At 47.9% G+C, this 21,036-nt stretch overlaps 1 protein-coding gene and 1 long non-coding RNA gene across 2 annotated transcripts; both read right to left on the bottom strand.

Moving 5' to 3' along the window:
• Positions 1-2,151: 2,151 nt before the first annotated feature.
• LOC142768888 (uncharacterized) lies at positions 2,152-2,858 on the bottom strand. The gene is made up of 2 exons (XR_012885519.1): positions 2,744-2,858; positions 2,152-2,447 (listed from the first exon to the last, which is right to left on the bottom strand). It is a non-coding gene; the product is annotated as an uncharacterized LOC142768888 (long non-coding RNA).
• LOC142768887 (uncharacterized) lies at positions 2,853-4,030 on the bottom strand. The gene is made up of 4 exons (XM_075871366.1): positions 3,729-4,030; positions 3,212-3,271; positions 3,081-3,140; positions 2,853-3,017 (listed from the first exon to the last, which is right to left on the bottom strand). Exons 1-4 carry the CDS (start codon positions 3,901-3,903, stop codon positions 2,875-2,877), a joined length of 438 nt encoding a protein of 145 aa, XP_075727481.1. The 5' UTR covers positions 3,904-4,030; the 3' UTR covers positions 2,853-2,874.
• Between the last annotated feature and the right edge of the window lie 17,006 nt (positions 4,031-21,036).

The following is a 21,036-nucleotide window of genomic DNA, read 5'->3' as shown; positions in this document are numbered from 1 at the left end:
GACCCACAGTAAAGTGTACAGTTCGCCCGTATTTGCTACAAAAAATACAGACAGGATACCCAACATTCTTTTTAAGGTTATGCAAATCACTTCGAGCGAATACACAGTGTTCGTACTCCTCATAGCGGGTAACCAAAACAATGAATGCAACGAAGGAGTGGTTAGTCCAGTTGAATTGAATATAAGCATATAAGACCATAATGAAGTCTGCTGTAACGAAGTAATAACATAACAAAGCTATTGCAGGATTCGGCTCAACTCGAATACTTTAGTGTAAACCCGCCGCTAATTGCTAACCTTTGAACTTGTCAAGCTGTATGCCCGAGATTGAAGACTGGAACCTAACCCTGTCTAAGTTTCGGTTCACAAAACGCACATGCCAACATAAACGAACCCGGCAAAACATTTTCAGAAACTTAGCGCGACACCCAGCAGAGCAGAAATGAAAATCGCCAACACTTGACAGATGGTGATACAAAACATCGCACACTTTCAGGTGATGTGCAGTGGCCTCAATTATGGCAAGAAAGTGAGATTCAAGTTGTTGTACGTATGCAAAAGCTGCTTCTGATGGCACAGTGAGATTCCCAAAAAGTTTGCTGGGGACGTGGTATGCTTTGAGCATTGTGAAATACTGGTGGGTACCCTTAAGCGTCTCACTGTCGTCTTTCAGTAACTGTGGGCAACTGCAACCGTCACATGCATTCCGAAGGAAGTGTTTGATGAGAAAACCAGCTACATAATATGCAGCGGAGTCATCGATAATATGGGAGTGAATGTTTGTCGCAAGTTCAGAGAGATCGTCTAGAGCGGGAAAGTCGTCAGGCTGTGGCTGTGCACACTCCTCATTATCCACAAGAGACGCACTGGTGAGGGAGAATGGCGAGAGCTGCTCTTGGAGAAGGTCACATTCATCATCCTCGACATTTCCGTATTCTGACAGCTTGAAGAGTTTTCTTATGCAGATGTGCTTCAGGCCACAAATAAATTGTGCTACATTGGGGTTGGTGTTGCAACCCTGTTTCTGCCTAATGTGGCCAAATATGTTCTCCAGAGGATCCTGTTGAAGCCTGCGTGTTAACAGGTATTCAAAATTGTAATTTTTGGAGAGGTCATCCCATAGTTGACAAATTGCCTGAATTGTAATTTGCCAACCTACGATGGTTTGTGGTTGACGTCTGCCAACAAACTGCCATGATGCAATCCAGGGAAGCTGGCCTCGGAGGAAGTCAATCAGCTCTGAATCATTTTTCATGATTGCATGCCGCAGCTTTTGCGAAGTTCTTTTTTTACTCGAGCTGTTCAAGGCATCGAAAATCCTGTCCATACGATCACAAAATTGAGCTGTAGTGATGGCCGAGGCAGGCAGCACCTTCGCATACACCATTGCCGTGATAGCAATCGAAACTGATGCACTGAGGACCTGAGTTGCTCTGCTGACCTTCATATTAGAAAAAGGTTTCTGATGAACGTGCCGTTCAGTCAACTTTGGAGCCAATCGCAACCGCAACTCATGTGAGGATTGGTAAAGGCTTACAATGTGCGACCAGTTAACGATGTCATCCCCAATGTATAACTTGTGTGCTTGGATATTATTGCGCGTTGTTTTAAATAAATGCGGAACATCAAAAATACCCGCTCACCATTAACTTCAAAAAAAGGCTTTGCTACAGTCACTCTTAGTTGGTTAGCGAGACTTACATTTGAACTGCCCTGGTCACAAATGACTGCTTTCACTGCAATATTAATGCTCCTAAGCTCCAAAATGGGTGACACCAGCAAGTTATGCATAACAGATGATGGTGTTGATGTGTGCCCTATAGTAAAAGCAACCGGTTGAACCCACTTTCTCGAAACACCAACAAGCAGAAAAACCAGTGCTCGATCAGCGATGGTTGAAGTGCGATGAGTGCCATCATCTGTAAAACCCTGGACAACGTCTCTTGAAGCATCATAGTACAAATTCTTTTTGAGTGCTATTTCGTCGAAAACTAAAGCGCACACTCGGTCCCGTTCACTCCAAGCATGAGTATTTGTTGCAATGGAAGTAAGGATTCCTGGAATTATGCCTGGAGTCATCTTTACATTAGCTAGCCACCTCCTTAATGAACGCCGGGAGGGCAAAGAAAAATATGGAGCCAGAAATCGGTATGCTCGCGGACCTCGGAAGTTTAAGTGAAGAGCGAATTTCTTGAACCACACGGGAAACCGCTTGCCCTTGCGTTTGGGCCTCAAGCGAACATGTGCAGAAAGAAGTTTAAAAACCTCCTCGGTGACGTGCGGTCGGATAACTTCAAGGGCCTTCGAAGTCGATGACGGTGCTTGGTGAGGCTGTCTCTGCAGTCTTTTGATAGTTTTCCGCTGTGCTGCTACTTTGGCTTGCAGATGTTTAATGGTTTGCTTGTACTTCATTGATGGAGACATTGTCGCTGGCACACAGGAACGCACTGCAATAAACAAAAAAAATTGATGTAAAAGCGAAGAACAACTAATCCCATACGAGCACTTTCCTCGCTCTTCCAGACCCAAGGTGCACAACTTTCTGTGATACAAAGTTTTCAATTCCACTACCTAAAAACAAACCATTCACAATGTTGACAATGCACAAAAAAATTAAAATCACTGAGAGCCCACCCCTACATTTTGTAAGTGCACACGTATTGTCCTTTTGAGGATAGTTTTCTCAGAATGTCCTAAACATAAAATAGCACATTAAAAACTGCTGCAATAAAAGCATAGTCACCATTATCTCTAAGGCACTCAGGCGTGGAGCTGTTGGCGGAGACGTCTTCTGGAGGGTCTTGTGAAGCTTGTTGAGTGCCTCGGACAGTGCTGTCGAAACAATCTTGCGAGCGGCCTGCGGAAGTCTCTATATCAATCCACTCTGGTGTTGAAGTGAACATACAACTTACCGGCCACACAGGTTCCTTTTGTGACAGCTGAACGACTGGTTAAGGTTTTCTCCGGCAAGACGAAATCAGCAAAAATTCTTTCACCAGCTACAAGGGAGCTGCCACCTGCAGAGGTTTGGTCAACAGTCAACTTGGGTAAAAAAAAAGAAATCGCGACACTGAACGCACCCTGTTCATCGGGGCACCTCAATGTGTGGGAGCCGCTTTTTGAAGCTTCTACCGCAGGTCCTGAAGAAATGAAATTACGACAATGTGTCAGTAAGAGGCTTAAAATAACACAAACTGAAGCTCATCCGCACCTTGCAGTGCAGCTTCTGCAGCCATGTCACAGTCACTACTTGAAGCGACGCTCAGAGAACCTGCACCTATGTGCAGTTGGTACAAGTTACAAAGCTTGTAGCATGGGGAAACTTAAACAGGTCTTTCAAACGCATAAATTGGTCGAACGTGGAAGAAAAGAGACGGCACCAACTAGGAAACAAGTAATTTGTGATTTTTGGGATTATCAACAGTGGCAGCTTTCACTGATGAAAGGTATACGTATATGTGCACTCAGGCTTGAAGATAACGTGAAATAGCCCTTTAAAGTCTTTCAAAACAAGTTGCGCAGGTCCAGAGCATCAAAACATGACAGAAATGTAAAGCTGCTGTTAGGAAGGTAATAGCCCACAATTCACAGAATTTAAGACTTTCCAAGTGTTACTTCTGTAGTGAGGTTTCTCCATCGGCTACAAAGATCTTCACGGTTAACTGTCGCCACTGATTCAATACAAGTGGCTGCTATTGCACATATTTGAGTTTCAGTCAATCACTTACATGGTGCAGCTGGTTGCACACTGGGAACAGCCATTCTTGTAAGCCTTGTGTGCCCAGGGCCCATGAAACTTTGAGCAGTAAAATGGTCGCTACAAACCATGTGCGTTGCGTACAATAGGCTGGCCGGCTTACTCAGGAGATCATCGCGTCCAGCATACTGCATCCATGCTTTCATCCTGCATTGGCAATGAACTATCAGCTGAAAGGGGAAGTGCTTGAATAGTGATTTTTTATTGTTACCTTCACTTAGCAAGTACGAACAGTAAGCCTACAGACATGCAAACCATACAAAAGCTTTAACACACCTGCCATCCCGTGGTACGCGGAAGAAACTCGTCCCAGGCTTCTTGTGGGTTCTGCCATTGTTGAAGCACCACGATACACAGCAGTAGCTGCCGTAGCTTGGACCGCCGGATGACATGGCATCAGCGCGGTCTGAAAATGTTAGTAAGTGGATGCTTTGGTGTCAAATTACGAAAAAGATATGTGCACGTCATAAGTGTACCAGCAAACCCCTTTGAATGATTAGCTAATCGATGCGCAATACAAAACCAGTGATACATCTCTGACCCATAAAACTCTGACTTACAAAGATATACGTCAAGACCACGAACAAAGATCAGAAGTTTCCAGGCCGCTATCCCTTGTAATGCAATGGTATCGCGGCCTGGAAACTTTAGAACACCTTCGTGCGTATGCAGTATCAGCAGTACATTGGGAAGAAAAATCGTAGTTGAAATTTGTGCGGTAAAATTATATTGAAAACGTAAAAAAAAATTGTGGGCAGCTTGCACTAGTGACACAAGGCTAGCGAAGAAACGAAGATGATGGCCACTTGGCTAGTCCAGATTTGCCTCCGGCACACCAAGAATTATTCGTGTTCCGAGCCTTCGGGAAACGCGTCGTGAAGCATGCGAGGCCCAGCGAACTATTCTCAATATTTTGCACCGAGCCACCGAGCCTATGACCTAGCTGCCCAGCTATGCTCAGCGCACAGACGCTCGCGTCCGTGGCAGACGCAGCACGCGTCGCCTCGGCTTGACGCCGTGCCGCCTTTGCTATACTGCATACGTTGCACAATGTTCCCGTCTAACCGCCGCATAGAGCCACAAACTTTCTTTTTAGCGAACCTCCCAGTCCTTAACAAGCTTCAGAAAAAGGTTACAACCGCGTGAATGAGACGCCACGTAAGAAACAAACTCGCACACACGAAGCGCAACGTGTGTGTGTGCATCTTTCTATGTTTGTTGCATGGTGTCTTTTTCGCGCAGGCGTAACCGTTTTCTGAAAAAATGACCCAACAAGACCAACAACATGTCATTCAACAAGCTTCGCTTGAAAACGTGCCTCACCTGTTATCTCACGCTTGAAAACGCCGACGCAGCCGACGTTGACGAAAGCGACGAATGCTTCTCGCCGTCAGTCATGCATGGGCTTGTCGCTGGGTAGATGGTGTTTATGACAGTACGGCTGAAGAAAAATAATCGCGTAAGGTGTGTTGAATAAATCGTTTTTATGTATAAAGAACTTACCAAATTTGGGCGTGTAATTATTAATTTGTGAAAACAATTCTGTTGCATTGATTATAACTGTGTTTTTTTCGCGCTTGCGCCCTCTGAAGTTTGGTGGGAGCACTAGTTCGTTACGTAGTCGTGACGCACTTCCTGTGGCCAGGTTTTGCGGAGTGTCCGCTCTTGTCTTCTTCTTTCTCTATGGTACGGCTGAAGAAAAATAATCGCGTAAGGTGTGTTGAATAAATCATTTTTATGTATAAAGAACATACCAAATTTGGGCGTGTAATTATTAATTTGTGAAAACAATTCTGTTGCATTGATTATAACTGTGTTTTTTTTCGTGCTTGCGCCCTCTGAAGTTTGGTGGGAGCACTAGTTCGTTACGTAGTCGTGACGCACTTCCTGAGGCCAGGTTTTGCGGAGTGTCCGCTCTTGTCTTCTTCTTTCTCTATGCTCCTACTCTGAAACATCAGTGTTGCTGCGCAAGCAATGGGTCTAGATCGTAAGAGTGGGCATTCATCTACATAATTAAAAGTGAAATAAAATATGTTCTATGTGTTTGTTTTGTTCGACCCTTCGTGTGGAGAGTCCTTGGATACAGAGGAAACCCACAACAGCCTTGGGATAGCCTCAAAGTTTGGTGACATTACCCCTTTAACCTCCTTGTCTTTCCCTCAGTTTATTCTCTCTTTCTCTCTCTCTCTCTCTTCGCCTTATATGTAATCAAGGCGCTCAAAGAAAAAAATGGCAGCATATCCATGGAGTGAATGATGAATAGTGGGGCGAAGCACCCGTCCATCCATTCGTTCTTGCTTCCGTCCATCCATGCGTGCGTCTGTGTGGCCACCCGCGCGTCGCGTCCATCCAACCGTTCGTGCGTGCGTCTGTTCGTGCGTCAGCACGTTAATCTGTGCGTCCGTCCCTGCTTTTGTCCATGCATCCACTCGTGTGTCCGTCCATGCGTCTATCCATCCGTGCAGCCATCCGTGCGTCCGTCCATGTATCTGTCTGCGTGTCCGTTCGTCCACCTATTCAAAACTCCAAGTACCACCATCTCGCATCTTTTCATCATATTGTCACGCATCAAGAGCCGTAGAGACAAGACAGGAACAGCGGGTCAGAAAGACACGAGCGCGTATCTTCAGAACGAAACGCTAACCACACTTCTTCTTCGTTCTCTTTGCCCTTTTTGGTTCGCTAGGGCTTGCCGGCTCACAACTCTAGGTGGCATTATTCCCCCTCCCATTAGAGCATCGACTCGATGCTCATACACTAGGGGACGGCAGGGCCGATAAGGAAAAAAAAGAGAGAGAGAAACGGTACCTATAGTACACAGGGCATATGCAGGTGCAAAAAAAATTGTCTGAGGTTGGTCATGAGAGAAAAAAAAAACATTAACTGAGTTCACAGTTTGTTCGAGAACTAACGGACAATGTCAAAAAAAAGGAAATGTTTGCTGCCCGGGCACAATAAGGCGAGTATCACCGCGTAATATTGCCGCATGAATTCGCGTGGTTTTCGTGTGGAAGAGGACGAAGAGGTTGGGTTGGAGCCGTTTTCTTTGTCCTAGCTTGACGAGCAGTTCTGCGGAAGGTTTCCTTGAGTGAGACAAGATTGGTGACAAGATTGGTGGAGCTGCTGGGTACGACAACTGACGACGCACCCCATGCACAAGAGCCCGCCCAGGAGCCGGAACACAAGCCCTGTGCCCGTGGACACGCCAGTTCACAGAACAAGCCGCCGCCAACGAGGCCTACCACCAGAGACACCGGCACAGCTTATCCATAGAGCGACTATGACTTCGCCTCAAGGCGTCATGGAAACTCCTACGTCGTCGGCACCAATTTATTGCACTGTCCAGAACCCGCTGATGCCTAGTCCCTTTCACGGAGAGCTGTTTGAGGATGTGGACGACTGGCTGAGCGAGTTCGAACACGTCGCAGCGATCAACTACTGGGACGAAGCCGCCAAACTCCGCAACGTCTACGCGTGTTTGAAAGACGGCGCCCGAACGTGGTTCATGAACAGAAGTGATGTCTTGACATCCTGGCGCGAGTTCCAGCATCGCCTCTTGGAGACCTACCGGAGCCCCGACCGCCGCGATCGTGCTGAACGTGCATTGCATTCACGCATCCAGATGCCTAATGAGACCGTCACCATGTACGTGGAGGACATGACGCAGCTTTTCAGGCGAGCGGATCCGGCAATGCCAGAAGAAAAAAAGCTACGCTATCTGATGCGAGGCGTGAAGGAGCAGCTTTTTGCTGGTCTGGTGCGGAGTCCTCCGAAGAGTGTAGCAGAATTCCTGACCGAAGCCACTACGATGGAGAGGGTACTTCATCAGCGGTCAGCCCTACTCGACCGGCAAGTGAATTCTGCATCACCTACTGAATTTTCCGCCAGCTTCGGGAGCAACAGCATTGAGTGGATTCGCGAAATCGTCCGCTCCGTCGTCCGCGAGGAAATCGCGAAACTACACGGGGCGAGACAGCCGGAGGTAAGCAGCATCACCAATATTATTCGGGACGAGGTCCAGCAGGTGCTTCACAGCCGTCGCCCTCAACCAACGGTTACAAATCTAGAACCACCTCCTGCGTCCACTGATGTTGGGAACCGCACATATGCCGAAGCTCTGCGCACTTCCATGCCGGTCTCAAGCCCTGCAGTCCCAATCCAGACGATGCCGCCAGTTTCAATTCAATCTGCGCATGCTGGTTTGGACATCGACGGTCGCCGTGCCCCTCCGCGGAAGTCCGATATTTGGCGTACGTCGGATAGAAGACCCCTCTGCTTCCATTGCGGTGAAGCCGGTCACATCTACCGGGAATGTCCATACCGACAACTTGGACTGCGCGGTTTCTCTATTCATTCGCCTCGTCCCCTAGTTGGTCAGAGGCCAAGAGAAATTGAGGACTACCTCGCGCAGCAACGTCTGCCTTTCTCACGGCGTCAATCGCGGTCTCCATCTCCACGACGACCCGCAGCTATTGGACCACGTCTCAGTACGATGGCACGGGGACGTTCCCCAAGCCCTCGTCGGGAAAACTGAAGGCAGCGACCTTCGGGGGCGAGGTCGCTGGGACTAAAAGTGCGGAAGACCTCCTATCGACGCTTCCACAAAACGCTGCAGACATTGAATTGACGTCTGAGTGCAGTGCGAGAGAAATGCCGGATTGTGCGTCTGAACCCAGTGGCCGAGTCTCACTCGACATTCCCGTGCTGATAGACGGTCTTCAGGTCAGCGCATTGGTGGACACAGGTGCAGATTATTCTATTATGAGCGGAAAATTGGCAACCAGTCTTAAGAAAGTGATGACACCTTGGAATGGGACGCGTATTCGCACTGCTGGAGGCCACGTTATTACTCCATTGGGTCGCTGTACCGCAAAAGTGGAAATACGCGAGTCAACGTTTGTGGTAACCTGCCTCGTACTACGCGACTGTTCTCGTCAGCTCATCCTTGGAATGGACTTCCTTCGAGAGAATGGCGCGATCATAAATCTCCGCGAGCGAATGGTGACTTTCTCGACGCAACTTGCAACCGATCGAGGCGCTGATAGCTGTCGTAGACCTGCGCTGCGTGTTGCCGACGAAAGCGTGACGTTGCCTCCCCGAGCGACTGCTTTCGTAGAAGTCACCTGTGAAGACCTCCAAGACGGTGACGTGGTCGCCGAGAGCAACGTATCCCTTTTACTGCTTCAAGGTGTGTGTGCAGTGCGAAGCATTCTGCGTGTGCGTGACGGACGGTCGCAGATACTCGTCACAAATTTTAACTTCGAGCACCGACATCTTTTCCGCGGCACCACCGTGGCCTTCGGAGACCGTGTAGCGGATGTCACCGAGTGCTTCGCATCCGAGGAAATGGTTGATGGAGATAAGTTTCTGGACCACATCGACGTCAGTTCGAAGCTTTCGGACGAGAAGAAGGCCGCACTGCATACCCTGCTGAAGGAATTTAAATCTTGCTTCGCCTCTTCATCTAGAGTCGGTCAAACACCCCTCATAAAGCACCGAATTATTACCGACGATGATGTTCGCCCAATCCGCCAGCAACCTTACCGTGTTTCGGCTAAAGAACGCGAGACTATACAGACGCAGGTAAAGGAGATGCTTGACGACGGGGTGATACAACCGTCGAGCAGCCCGTGGTCCTCGCCAGTCGTTCTAGTAAAGAAGAAAGACGGAACGCTGCGATTCTGTGTTGACTACAGGAAACTCAATAGCGTCACCAAAAAAGACGTCTACCCGCTTCCACGGGTTGATGATTCTCTCGACAGGCTACGACACGCGAAGTATTTTTCATCGATAGATTTGAAGAGCGGCTATTGGCAGATAGAGATCGATGAGCGAGACAGAGAGAAGACAGCGTTTGTAACTCCCGATGGGCTTTATGAATTCAGAGTTCTTCCTTTCGGCCTCTGTTCGGCTCCCGCAACATTCCAGCGAATGATGGATACCGTTCTCGCTGGCTTGAAGTGGCAAAGCTGCCTTGTATACCTTGATGATGTGGTCATCTTTGCCGAGAGTTTCGAAGAACATCTGAAGCGTCTAAGAATGGTTCTGGAAGCTATTCGTTCGGCCGAACTCACGCTAAAACCCCAGAAGTGCCATTTCGGCTACGATGAGCTGAAATTTCTGGGACATGTTGTGAGTGCGGATGGAGTGCGGCCTGACCCAGAAAAAACTGCAGCAGTCGCCACCTTTCCTGTGCCGTCAGACAAAAAAGCGGTGCGGCGTTTTCTCGGCTTGTGTGCTTATTATCGCCGATTCATTACCAACTTCTCGACGATAGCCGAACCGCTCACGCGACTCACCCGAGATGATGTACCGTTTGCCTGGACTACAGAGCAAGAAGCAGCTTTCGCAGAGTTACGGCAGCGAATGCAAGAGGCACCTGTTCTTGCGCATTTTGATGAGGACGCTGATACCGAAGTTCACACGGATGCAAGCAACGTCGGACTTGGCGCTGTCCTTGTACAACGGCACAACGGCGTAGAACATGTCATAGCTTACGCCAGTCGTACTCTCTCTCGAGCCGAGGCCAACTACTCCACTTCAGAGAAGGAATGCCTCGCGGTCGTGTGGGCAACGGCAAAGTTTCGACCTTACCTCTACGGCCGCTCCTTCAAGGTGGTGACCGATCACCATTCGCTGTGTTGGCTGGCCAATCTCCGTGATCCGTCTGGTCGTCTCGCTCGGTGGAGTTTGCGCTTGCAAGAGTTTGACATCATGATTGTGTATAGGTCTGGGCGCAAGCACGAAGATGCCGACGCACTTTCTCGAGCACCCGTGGGACATCCTGATATGGACTCGGAATATGCTGATGGTTTTCTCGGAGCCCTCAGTGATTCTGACTTTATGTCTAGACAGAGAGCCGATCAGGAATTGCGCCCTATTATTGATTCCTTAGAAGGCCGAAATTCTCACACTCCTCGGCGCATCGCTCGCGAATTGTCATCCTTTTGTCTAAGGAGGGGCATTCTTTACAAGAAAAATGCTCGAGGTAGCAACAAAGCCTTCCTCCTCGTTGTACCAGCCGACATGCGGGATGACATCCTCCTCGCGTGCCACGACGAGCCCACGTCGGGACACTTGGGCTACTCGCGGACTCTCGCCAGAGTGCGCCAGCAGTACTATTGGCCACGACTTTCGACCAGTGTACACCGCTACGTGCAAGGCTGCCGCGAGTGCCAGCGTCGCAAGACGCCACCCGTGAAACCTGCGGGCCTTCTCCACCCTATTACACCACCACGGACACCTTTCGACCTCGTGGGAATGGACCTTCTAGGACCCTTCCCTTTGTCGGCCACTGGTAACAAATGGATTATAGTGGCAACCGATTACTTGACCCGGTATGCTGAGACAAAGGCGTTACCCCGCGGCACGGCGTCTGAAGTGGCGAAGTTCTTCGTGCAGCACATCGTCCTCCGGCACGGCGCGCCGTCATGTGTGATTACGGATAGAGGAACATCATTTACGGCACAAATGCTAGAGGACATTTTCAGACTGAGCTGCACGAGTCACCGAAAAACAACGGCTTACCACCCACAAAGTAATGGACTGACGGAAAGGCTCAACAAGACCATAGCGGACATGCTGTCAATGTACGTGGACGTGCAGCACAAAACCTGGGACGATATCCTCCCATACGTCACGTTCGCATACAATACGGCAATGCAGGAAACAACCCGATTTTCACCTTTCCACCTTGTTTATGGACGCAACGTACAAACGATGCTTGACGCTATGCTGCCGTACGATAATAGCGATGCTCTTTCTCCAGAAGCCGAGCAATACACGCAGTACGCCGAAGAGGCTCGTCAACTGGCTCGCGTGAACATCGGTCACCAACAAGACGCAGATGCACGACGTTACAACCTTCGCCGTCGAAACGTCGCATACCACCCGGGTGAACGAGTGTGGGTGTGGACTCCTGTCCGACGACCAGGCTTGTCTGAAAAGCTTCTGAGCCGTTATTTCGGACCATACAAGGTTATCCGACGTGTGAGTGATCTTACATACGAAGTACTTCCGGACGGCACAGTGTCGTCACGTCGACAACATCGGCCCGAAACTGTGCATGTCGTACGACTCAAGCCGTACTACACACAATAGTCTCTATGCTTGCGAGTTACTTCGCAAACGTGACAGTGATCTCATGTGGTGTTTTTTTTTTTTTTTTCTTCTTGACTCTTCCACTGGTGCTGTTGTGTTCGCGCATGGTCCAAGTGCTTGTGCGCCCTCTTTGTTTTCCCTGGCACTCACTTTGTGATTCTCTGCGTCAACGCGTGTTCTAATTATGGGTTTTTTTTTTCTTCTTTTATTTAGAAGCATCGAGTCGATGCTTTTTAAAAGGGGGGACTAATGCCGCATGAATTCGCGTGGTTTTCGTGTGGAAGAGGACGAAGAGGTTGGGTTGGAGCCGTTTTCTTTGTCCTAGCTTGACGAGCAGTTCTGCGGAAGGTTTCCTTGAGTGAGACAAGATTGGTGACAATATAAGGTTTGCACAATGACATGCACAATCTCTGTTCGTGGTGAGTGGCGTTGGGTCGTTGCCGAGTCTCCGTTTGGAATAACTTCGTAATTGACCTCGTTCAACCGCCGTAGTACTTTGTAGGGTTCGAAGTACTTGCTCAGGAGTTTTTCGCTGAGACCTCGCCGTCTAACAGGAGTCCAAACCCACACTTGGTCGCCAGGTTGATAGGAGACTTGTCGATGGTGGATATTCTACCTTCGGGCGTCTTCACATTGCTGCGATCTTATGTGCACGCGAGCTAATTGACGTGCTTCCTCTGCACGCTGAATGTAATCGTCGACATCAGGAGTTAGTAGCTCCTCCTGGTCGATGTCACAAGGAATCATAGCGTCTAGCATGGTTTGTACATCTCGACCGTAAATGAGGCGGAATGGTGCGAACCTTGTCGTTTCCTGGGTTGCGGTGTTGTACGCAAACGTTACGTATGGCAGGATTTCGTCCCATGTTTTATGCTGCACATCCCCGTACATAGAAATCATGTCCGCCAGCGTCTTGTTCAGCCTTTCTGTTAAGCCGTTACTCTGGGGATGGTATGCGGTTGTCTTGCGGTGGTTCGTGTAACTGAGCTTGAAGATGTCGTCCAACAGTTTTGCCGTAAACGCTGTCCCTCGGTCAGTGATGATGAATGACGGGACACCGTGACGAAGCACAATGTGGTGCATGAAAAACTGGGCGACTTCAGATGCTGTACCGCGTGGCAATGGTTTTGTTTCAGCGTAACGCGTCAAGTAATCAGTTGCGATGATGATCCACTTGTTTCCGGAGTGAGACAAAGGAAACGGTCCAAGGAGGTCCATCCCAACTTGGTCAAACGGCGTACGCGGTAGATCGATGGGTTGTAAGAGGCCTGCAGGCTTTACAGGTGGTGACTTGCGACGCTGACATTCGCGGCATCCATTCACGTAGCGTTTGACACAAGCTGCGAGTTTTGGCCAGAAATATAGCTGTCGAACCCGGTCGAGCGTCCGTGAGTATCCCAGATGGCCGGATGTCGGCTCATTGTGGCAGGCTAATAGGATGTCATCACGAAGGTCTTGAGGGACGACTAGAAGATAAGATCTGCTGCCAACACCGGTGTTTTTCTTGTATAATATGCCGTGTCGTAAGCAAAATGACGGCAACGTACGGGAAAGTGGACGAGGAACAGACGCGGTGCTGCCTTCTAAATGATCGATGATGGGCCTTAACTCGGGGTCCGCTCGTTGCTTACTGAGGAGGTCCGCGTCACTGAGAGTCCCCAGGAAGGCGCTGTCGTCTTCTACAGCTGTATGGTCGGATTCCAGAGGTGCCCGTGATAGCGTGTCGGCGTCTTCATGCTTTCTACCCGACTTGTATACGATGGTGACATCGAACTCCTGAAGTCGCAGACTCCACCGTGCTAATCGCCCAGAGGGGTCTCGGAGGTTAACCAACCAACATAAAGCGTGGTGATCAGTCACAACTTTGAATGGCCGCCCATAGAGATAAGGCCCGAACTTTGTAATCGCCCATAATACTGCGAGACATTCCTTCTCTGAAGTTGAATAGTTGGTTTCGGCACGTGATAGAGTGCGGCTCGCGTAGGCAATCACACGTTCGATCCCATCTTGTGTTTGCACCAAGCTAGCTCCGAGACCAATGTTGCTTGCGTCAGTGCGCACCTCTGTGTCAGCGTCCTTATCGAAATGACCGAGTACAGGAGGGGAAGACAATCGATGTTGCAGTTCTGCAAAGGCAGTCGCTGGTTCGTCAGTCCACTGAATTGGGGTGTCGTCACGCGTAACTCTAATGAGAGGCTCCGCAACCTTAGAGAAGTTTTCAATAAAGCGACGATAGTAGGCGCAGAGCCCTAGAAATCGCCGAACACTTTTTTGTCCGTTGGAGCTGGAAAAGCGGCCACAGCGGCAGTCTTCTCGGGATCGGGCCGAACGCCTGCAGCGCTCACAACGTGACCCAAGAACTTCAGTTCATTGTAGCCGAAATGGCACTTCTCAGGCTTGAGGGTAAGGTCAGCGGATCGTATGGCTTCGAAAACACTCCAAAGGCGACGAAGGTGCTCGTCAAACGTTTCTGAAAAGACAACGACATCATCTAGATAGACGAGGCAACTTTTCCACTTGAGGTCAGCGAGAATGGTATCCATCATTCGTTGGAATGTAGCCGGAGCGGAACAGAGGCCGAACGGGAGCACTCGGAATTCATACAGGCCGTCAGGAGTTACAAAAGCTGTTTTTTCGCGGTCGCGCTCATCGACTTCAATTTGCCAATAACCACTTTTGAGGTCGATTGAGGAAACGTACTTTGCTCGCCTCAGCCTGTCAAGAGAATCGTCCACTCGAGACACCGGGCCCGGTGCCTAAGTGCTTTCTATGGTGACGGCTTCCGTGAGAAATGCTGACACAGTCTTGGGTGGACTGCGTACAAGCCCACCGAAAAGCTTCTCTTTCACCCCGCGCATGAGGTACCGTACCTTCTTTTCTTCTGGCATGCCGGGGTCAGCTCGTTGGAAAAGGCGCGTCATTTCTTCGACATACATCGCAACCCCTTCGTTCGGCAATTGTATGCGGGACTGCAGATCGCGCTCAGCTCTCTCCCGACGGTCAGGGCTGGCATATGTCCCAAGAAGTCGGCGTTTGAAGTCTTCCAATGATATCAGAATACCTGCCCCGTTCTCATACCAGACACGTGCGCCGTCCAAAAGACTGAAATAGACGTGCCGCAGTTTGTCTGCGTCGTCCCACTGGTTGTGCACGGCAACAAACTCGTAATGAACAAGCCAATCTTCTACATCCTCAAGTGCAGTGCCATGAAAGGGATTTGGCGTTCACGGTGTGAGTAAGGTGCAATGAAGCGGCGTTGTGCCGTTCGTACCGGTTGGGTTGGTGTCTGTAGGGCTGGTCGGAGCTGCCATGTTGTTTGCGAGCAGTCCGAAATCAGGGGATAGCCCTCGGATTCTTCTGCTGGCGCGATGCACAGGTGTGACTACCGGTACGACGCTTGTGTTCCTGCTATGTGGAGGGGTACGGTGCATAGATTACCCAGCACCTCCACCAGTTTTCCACGCACCAAGAGCCGTAGAGACAAGACAGTAACAGCGGGGCAGAAAGCCACGAGCGTGTATCTTCAGAACGAGGGGCTAACCACACTTCTTCTTCGTTCTCTTTGCCCTTTTTGGCTCGCTAGGGCTTGCCGGCTCACAACTCTAGGTGGCAATATATTCCTCATATATATGAGGAATATATGTAGTCGGTGTATCCGGCTACATGGAACATATCCTTAAAGACACTATCCTTCATGCATTCACTTATTGCATGTTGAGCCACGTTTGATTGCAGCCAAACTGTGACTTTAAAGGATTACAAGTGTGCTTCTTTTTTCTTCTCTTTCATTTATGCCCAATCTCCTACAAACACTCGATAAGCCGTTTTGAACATAAACACAAGAGTGCTGTAAAAAGCCATGTGTCCGAGCCCGGACCAGCGTCGAGACCATCCTGTGGAAAGCCACAGCTGTGCCTTTTCCGTGGGCTGCACGCCTGAGGTTCCTGCTTCGGCCGGCAGAAAACAGCCACCTCAGAACTGGCACAGACCGGGGGAATCCGACTGTCGCCTGCGACAGTCGGATTCCTATATATCAATTTGCTAGAAGATATGAACTCAGTGTCTAACAATGTGCACACATTTTAATGTATAAAGTTTGACTTTCGTGCTGTTTTGTATAATTGAATTGTTATTACTCTGTATCGACCCCTCTTACACAATGCCTCGGCGAGGCTTGTATTGTACTTGTAAATAAATAAATAAATAAATAAATAAATAAATAAATAAATAAATATTGAAGCACCGCCATCCAGCGGACATTCCAAGGACTGAACGAGAGGAGGCACACGCACACTTTCTTACGGCTTGCGCTTCGTGTCTACTTCCCACCTTTAACCACCTCGAGTTCATGGTATATACTAGTTCACTGTATTCATGGCACTGCGGCCCAACGCACGCTAAACCTTTCTAAAACCCAGCGAGTATAACGTAGCAACCCTTTCTTGTCTTCTGTGCGTTGTTGAACAATGAAAAATTCGCAGCGTGCGCGTTAACTAAAAGCCGAATTCTTCTGTCTCTCATTCCCCCTTAGCAGTCATTGGCGTGTACATTGAGCACTATCTTTTATTGTTCAACAACGCACAGAAGAAATGTCTCATCGGCACCACCTTGGAGGTCAAAATGTTATACTTGTTACTTTACTACAACGGCTACGAGGGACGAACGGGTGCCGCTATGAGAAGCTTTGCCCCTAAAAAGAAGAAGTCGTCTCCTTGGCGAGAGAGTGCACACAATATGCTACAGCGGAGTATTCTATATGTCGTTTGGCCTGCGTTACTTGCGCCACGAGGCAACGCAAGCTTATGACAGGCTGGGCGCCGAAAGTCCACCACGCCAAAAACGTCTTCTATTGTGTGGTTGTGTGTTTTTATTATTTCTGGTGCACATCTTTCGAGGTGCAAGAGATTGTTACAACATTTAGTTTGATAAACAGAAACATTTCGGGCCTTTGGAAATCAGAAAATCTTGCAGCTTCCTTTCAATATTCACAGCCAACGCCTTGTGGTTTAGGAGGATAGTACATGTACATGTGCTATCCTATGAACATGTAGGAGGATAGCAACTGGAGTACATATGGCTTCATAACAGGGACACAACGTGTAGTTGTTGGTGCGAAACTTTAGTTTACGTTCCGCCACAATGTGATTGTGAGCCAAGGACAACATCCGTGGACGAAAGTACAAGCTTTGGGTCATCCTTACCGTGATGCTCAAAAGGCCAGTAGGTAAAATCCCACTCAATATACTCATGTTCTCTTCGCTAAAGAAGGTACAGTGTTATTTGCGAAACATGGGTGTTCTTAGAAACAGGAAGAAAAAAAAAGCAAGAAGGAGATGTCAATATTGGAAGAGCCGGACGGGCATTGTTGCCGAAGAATTCTCAGGAGACATCACGCTCGCTACACAAGGGTTGATTCGCGACCTACATAAAACACATACTCGTCTATAACTTCTGTCTAGAAGTCATAAAGAGACGGCATGCGAGTGTCTCAGTTGCTGGCGCCTTGTTTTTTGTTACTAGCGTTAGGTCCGGCGCTTTATAATTTGTCCCACATGTTATCGAGTCCCGTGCCTTTCAGTTCCAGCCCACCAAGCCCCGCAGGAAAAAGGTGTCTTTTGCCGCTTTGTTCTACAATACGACACAGAAGAATTTCTGCTATTGCACTCTTTGTTTCCTCGGCAGTGAAGCTCCTTAGACTTCTTTTCATCAGTGCATTTACAGGCGCACATCGAGCTCGATCAATTTTGCAAGCGTGTCGATGAGCAGGCCAAAGGACAAAGGCTGGCTGTACAACAACAAGAACAGCGCAAAGACAGCGTCATAGAAAAGACCATTGAAGACGGTCAGGAGGAAGTGTAGCACGGAAGAAGCACCCGTACTGCGTTGGGTTCTATACTCACCTTTTTTGCAGTTGGTCGGAGAAGAATAGGAAAAATTGTGATGCAACAAATTCGAGGAAAACGTTTTGATTAAGCAAATAACCGTCGCTGAAGGGTCAATGTAGTGGGATGCTACAGACCGCTCACGAAGGTAGATCCATAATGCAATCATTGGTGAAACAGAGCCATTTACAGCTGAATGGGACGTAATGTCTGGCGTCACGGAAAACAGAACATGCATGGCCGATTGATTTATGTGGGTAATCAATAAAGTACACATACATTGTGTTTTTTTACCAGTGAGCAGCGACGGCAACGCAAAAATCAATCATTTCCCTTCATGTTAAGTAACGTATCAGTGAGTTGTAAGAAACGCCTGAGTTGAGGGCATAAAAGCCATCTTGTCAACGTAAGGCCGAAGTTCCGTGTTATTGTACAAATGGCTCTGTTTTCTGCAGCACAACGTCGCACTCACTGTGATACAGGTTGCATCTATACAGTATGCTGGTTAAGAAGCTTCGCCTAAATGAAAAGAAAAGAATGCACAAGAAGACGACGGGCACCATTACAAACAACCATATTCTCTTGCAGAGGAAGTGTTTTCCGGTGAGAAACGCTATGACGAAGACATCGCGTTGGGTGAGATTGCGTTCGCTTCTCTTTTCCCTCTCGTCATCCGTCGGTTGATATGCTGAGTAAATGTCATTCGTGTTTATTCGTACAGATACTGCTTCAAAAATATTTTGAAACAAAGGCATTATGCTGAAGAATAACTTCTTCCATAAGCTTCTACACACTTCACTGGGGCCGCCTTTCTCCAGCTAATAGGTTTTCATATTTGTTCTATACGAATATTTTGTGAAGATAGACTTTAAAAAATCACGTCCTAATGTCACAGCCGGGAGCATTAACAGAAAAGCCCTTTGTTTAGCAGAGGCTGGATTTCTCAAACGTTTGTTGACTTCTGTTGCTGGAAGGTTACCCAGAAAGAAGCCCAGATCCCAGCCATAGACTTGCAGCGTGTGTGCACAGTTGAGATAAACCACAATTGCAAAGTTGCACAGTTGTTCTCATAATCTTAAATAGATAGCTGAGCCAGCTAATGTTTGTGTTGCATTTTGGGCACCTGGAAAGCTGTCTAAGATATGCAGGATCATTGATCCGAACTGCGAAAAAAAAAGGTGCAGCATGTAGTGCTAAACCCAAGATCAAGCTTGTGCAGTGTACAGTGAACGTTGTTCATTGTTTACCGCTATAATGCGGAAAATTACGTAGGTCATAGATGCAGTTGCCTCAATTCTAGATTATCAGAGCACAAATACAACGCAGCAATGTATGAGCAAAGCAACCTAGCAAATCATTGTTCTCGCTGCGGGTGCGTTCCGTCGTATGTCGAGTCTAGTCTTCTCTCTAAAAACCAGAAATACATCACGCGTGAAATTTCTGCACAAAGAAAAAAAATTTCTGGGCATGTTGTGATTATCTTTTTCTTGTTATGTGTCAGTGTTATTAATTCTGTCTATCATGAGAAATAAACCAGTTGGAAGTGAAAGCTCGTTGGCCTCTGTGTATTCATCCGTCATTTCTTGTGCTGCTATGTTTAGGTTCATAAACAACCAGCTAGCCCAATTCGATGCCATAGTGAAATTATCTCTTAGTGTTGTTGGTCTCTCGTATTCAGCATTTTTATTTTTCTCTTGTATTCTTTATTACTATATCTTGTCGGGTATGTGGAAGCTTTGTCACTATACAATCACTCCTAGTAGCTTCTTCAACATAATTATGGCATCAACTTGACAGAACTCTCCAGCGGGAAAAACAACAGTAAGCCGTCATTTTCTGGGCTAAAAGAGTCACTTTTCGCGTGGAGCCGCCTTGAGGCGCTAGACAGGTAGTCAATTAAAAAATTGTACCCCCATCGTGTTTCTTTCTCTCTCGCTTTGTTTCTGTAGTCGGCCTCTCACCTCCAGTATTTTTCTTGATGTTTGGGTTGCAATCAAGCCTTTTTTTCTGTGAATGTTTCTTTCTCTGTTACTTTGCCTTTTTTTCTTTTTTCTCTCTCTTTTTATCTATTTGTTCATCTATCTATCTATCTATTTGTTCATCTATCTATCTATCTATCTATTTATCTATTTGTCTATCAGCCTCTGTCTGTCTGTCTGTCTGTCTGTCTGTCTGTCTGTCTGTCTGTCTGTCTGTCTGTCTGTCTGTCTGTCTGTCTGTCTGTCCGTCCGTCCGTCCGTCCATCTGTCTGTCTGTATGTCTGTCTGTCTGTCTGTCTGTCTGTCTATCTGTCTGTCCCCATTCTTCCATGCTCCTTTGCCGCTACGCTAACTCCCACTCTTCCTTTCATGCCCTTACTGCCCTTTCCCACTTCTTTCATGCAGTATGCCAAATAACGCTAAGGGATGTCCTGCTAGCGCGACTTCATAACGGAGCCGCTAGGACTTTCGCCTTCTCAACTTCAGTGAGCATGTTAAAGGACCACTCACCCACCCGCATTTGAAAACGAGGGGGCGGTTTTCTCCTCTCCTTCATACACACGATACATCCTCCTGGCGCCTTAGTTCTTGAATGCACGTGAACAATATCAGCACTAAGTGCTTGAGCCTATAAGGATTTCGCGCTTCTCGGCTGCACGCTGTTATCACCGCTTGCGCTGTTGTAAACACACACAAAAAAAGAAGTTGATTGGTTGATTGTGCACGATATTCATGCCAGACAAAGAATGGATAGGCGGCTGCATGGCAAAGCAGTGTAGAGACAAATCACACGTGATATTTCGTGTATGTCAACGAATCGAGAGCATGTACGCTGTAGACGTCCCGGGAACTACTGTCTGCGTCACAGTTGAGCGCCAAGAAGGACGCTAAATCTTAGAAAAAAACATTGCGCTCTTTTTCGTATTTTGGGAGCCTGGTGAGTGGCCCTTTAAAACCTGACTTCTGTAAAAATATTCACTCGCCAATAAATTCTCTTTCTGCTTTCATTTCATGTGTCTCTCTCCCTGTTTATTTCTCTATCTATACTAATTCTCTTGCCCCCAAAGTTATTTTGCATTAATCACCACAAAGAACGATTATTGTCTTATGACAACAATGAGGAAGACAAACGAAGTTGGCCCGTTTCATTATGGTCATAATTTTCTGTCTACGGTACATCACCGACATTGACCTTAACAACTATGTTGTAAAAGCGCAATGAACTAGTATTTATAACACACCGCCACCCATGCAATGAATATACTGTTATAGAACAAGTTCTGCACCAATTAAAACTAATTATGCTGCCCTTAACATG

Source organism: Rhipicephalus microplus, chromosome 1, assembly GCF_043290135.1.
Source record: "Rhipicephalus microplus isolate Deutch F79 chromosome 1, USDA_Rmic, whole genome shotgun sequence".
In the NCBI taxonomy this organism is placed as follows: Eukaryota; Metazoa; Arthropoda; class Arachnida; order Ixodida; family Ixodidae; genus Rhipicephalus; species Rhipicephalus microplus.
This window is presented reverse-complemented; position numbering and strand designations above follow the sequence as displayed.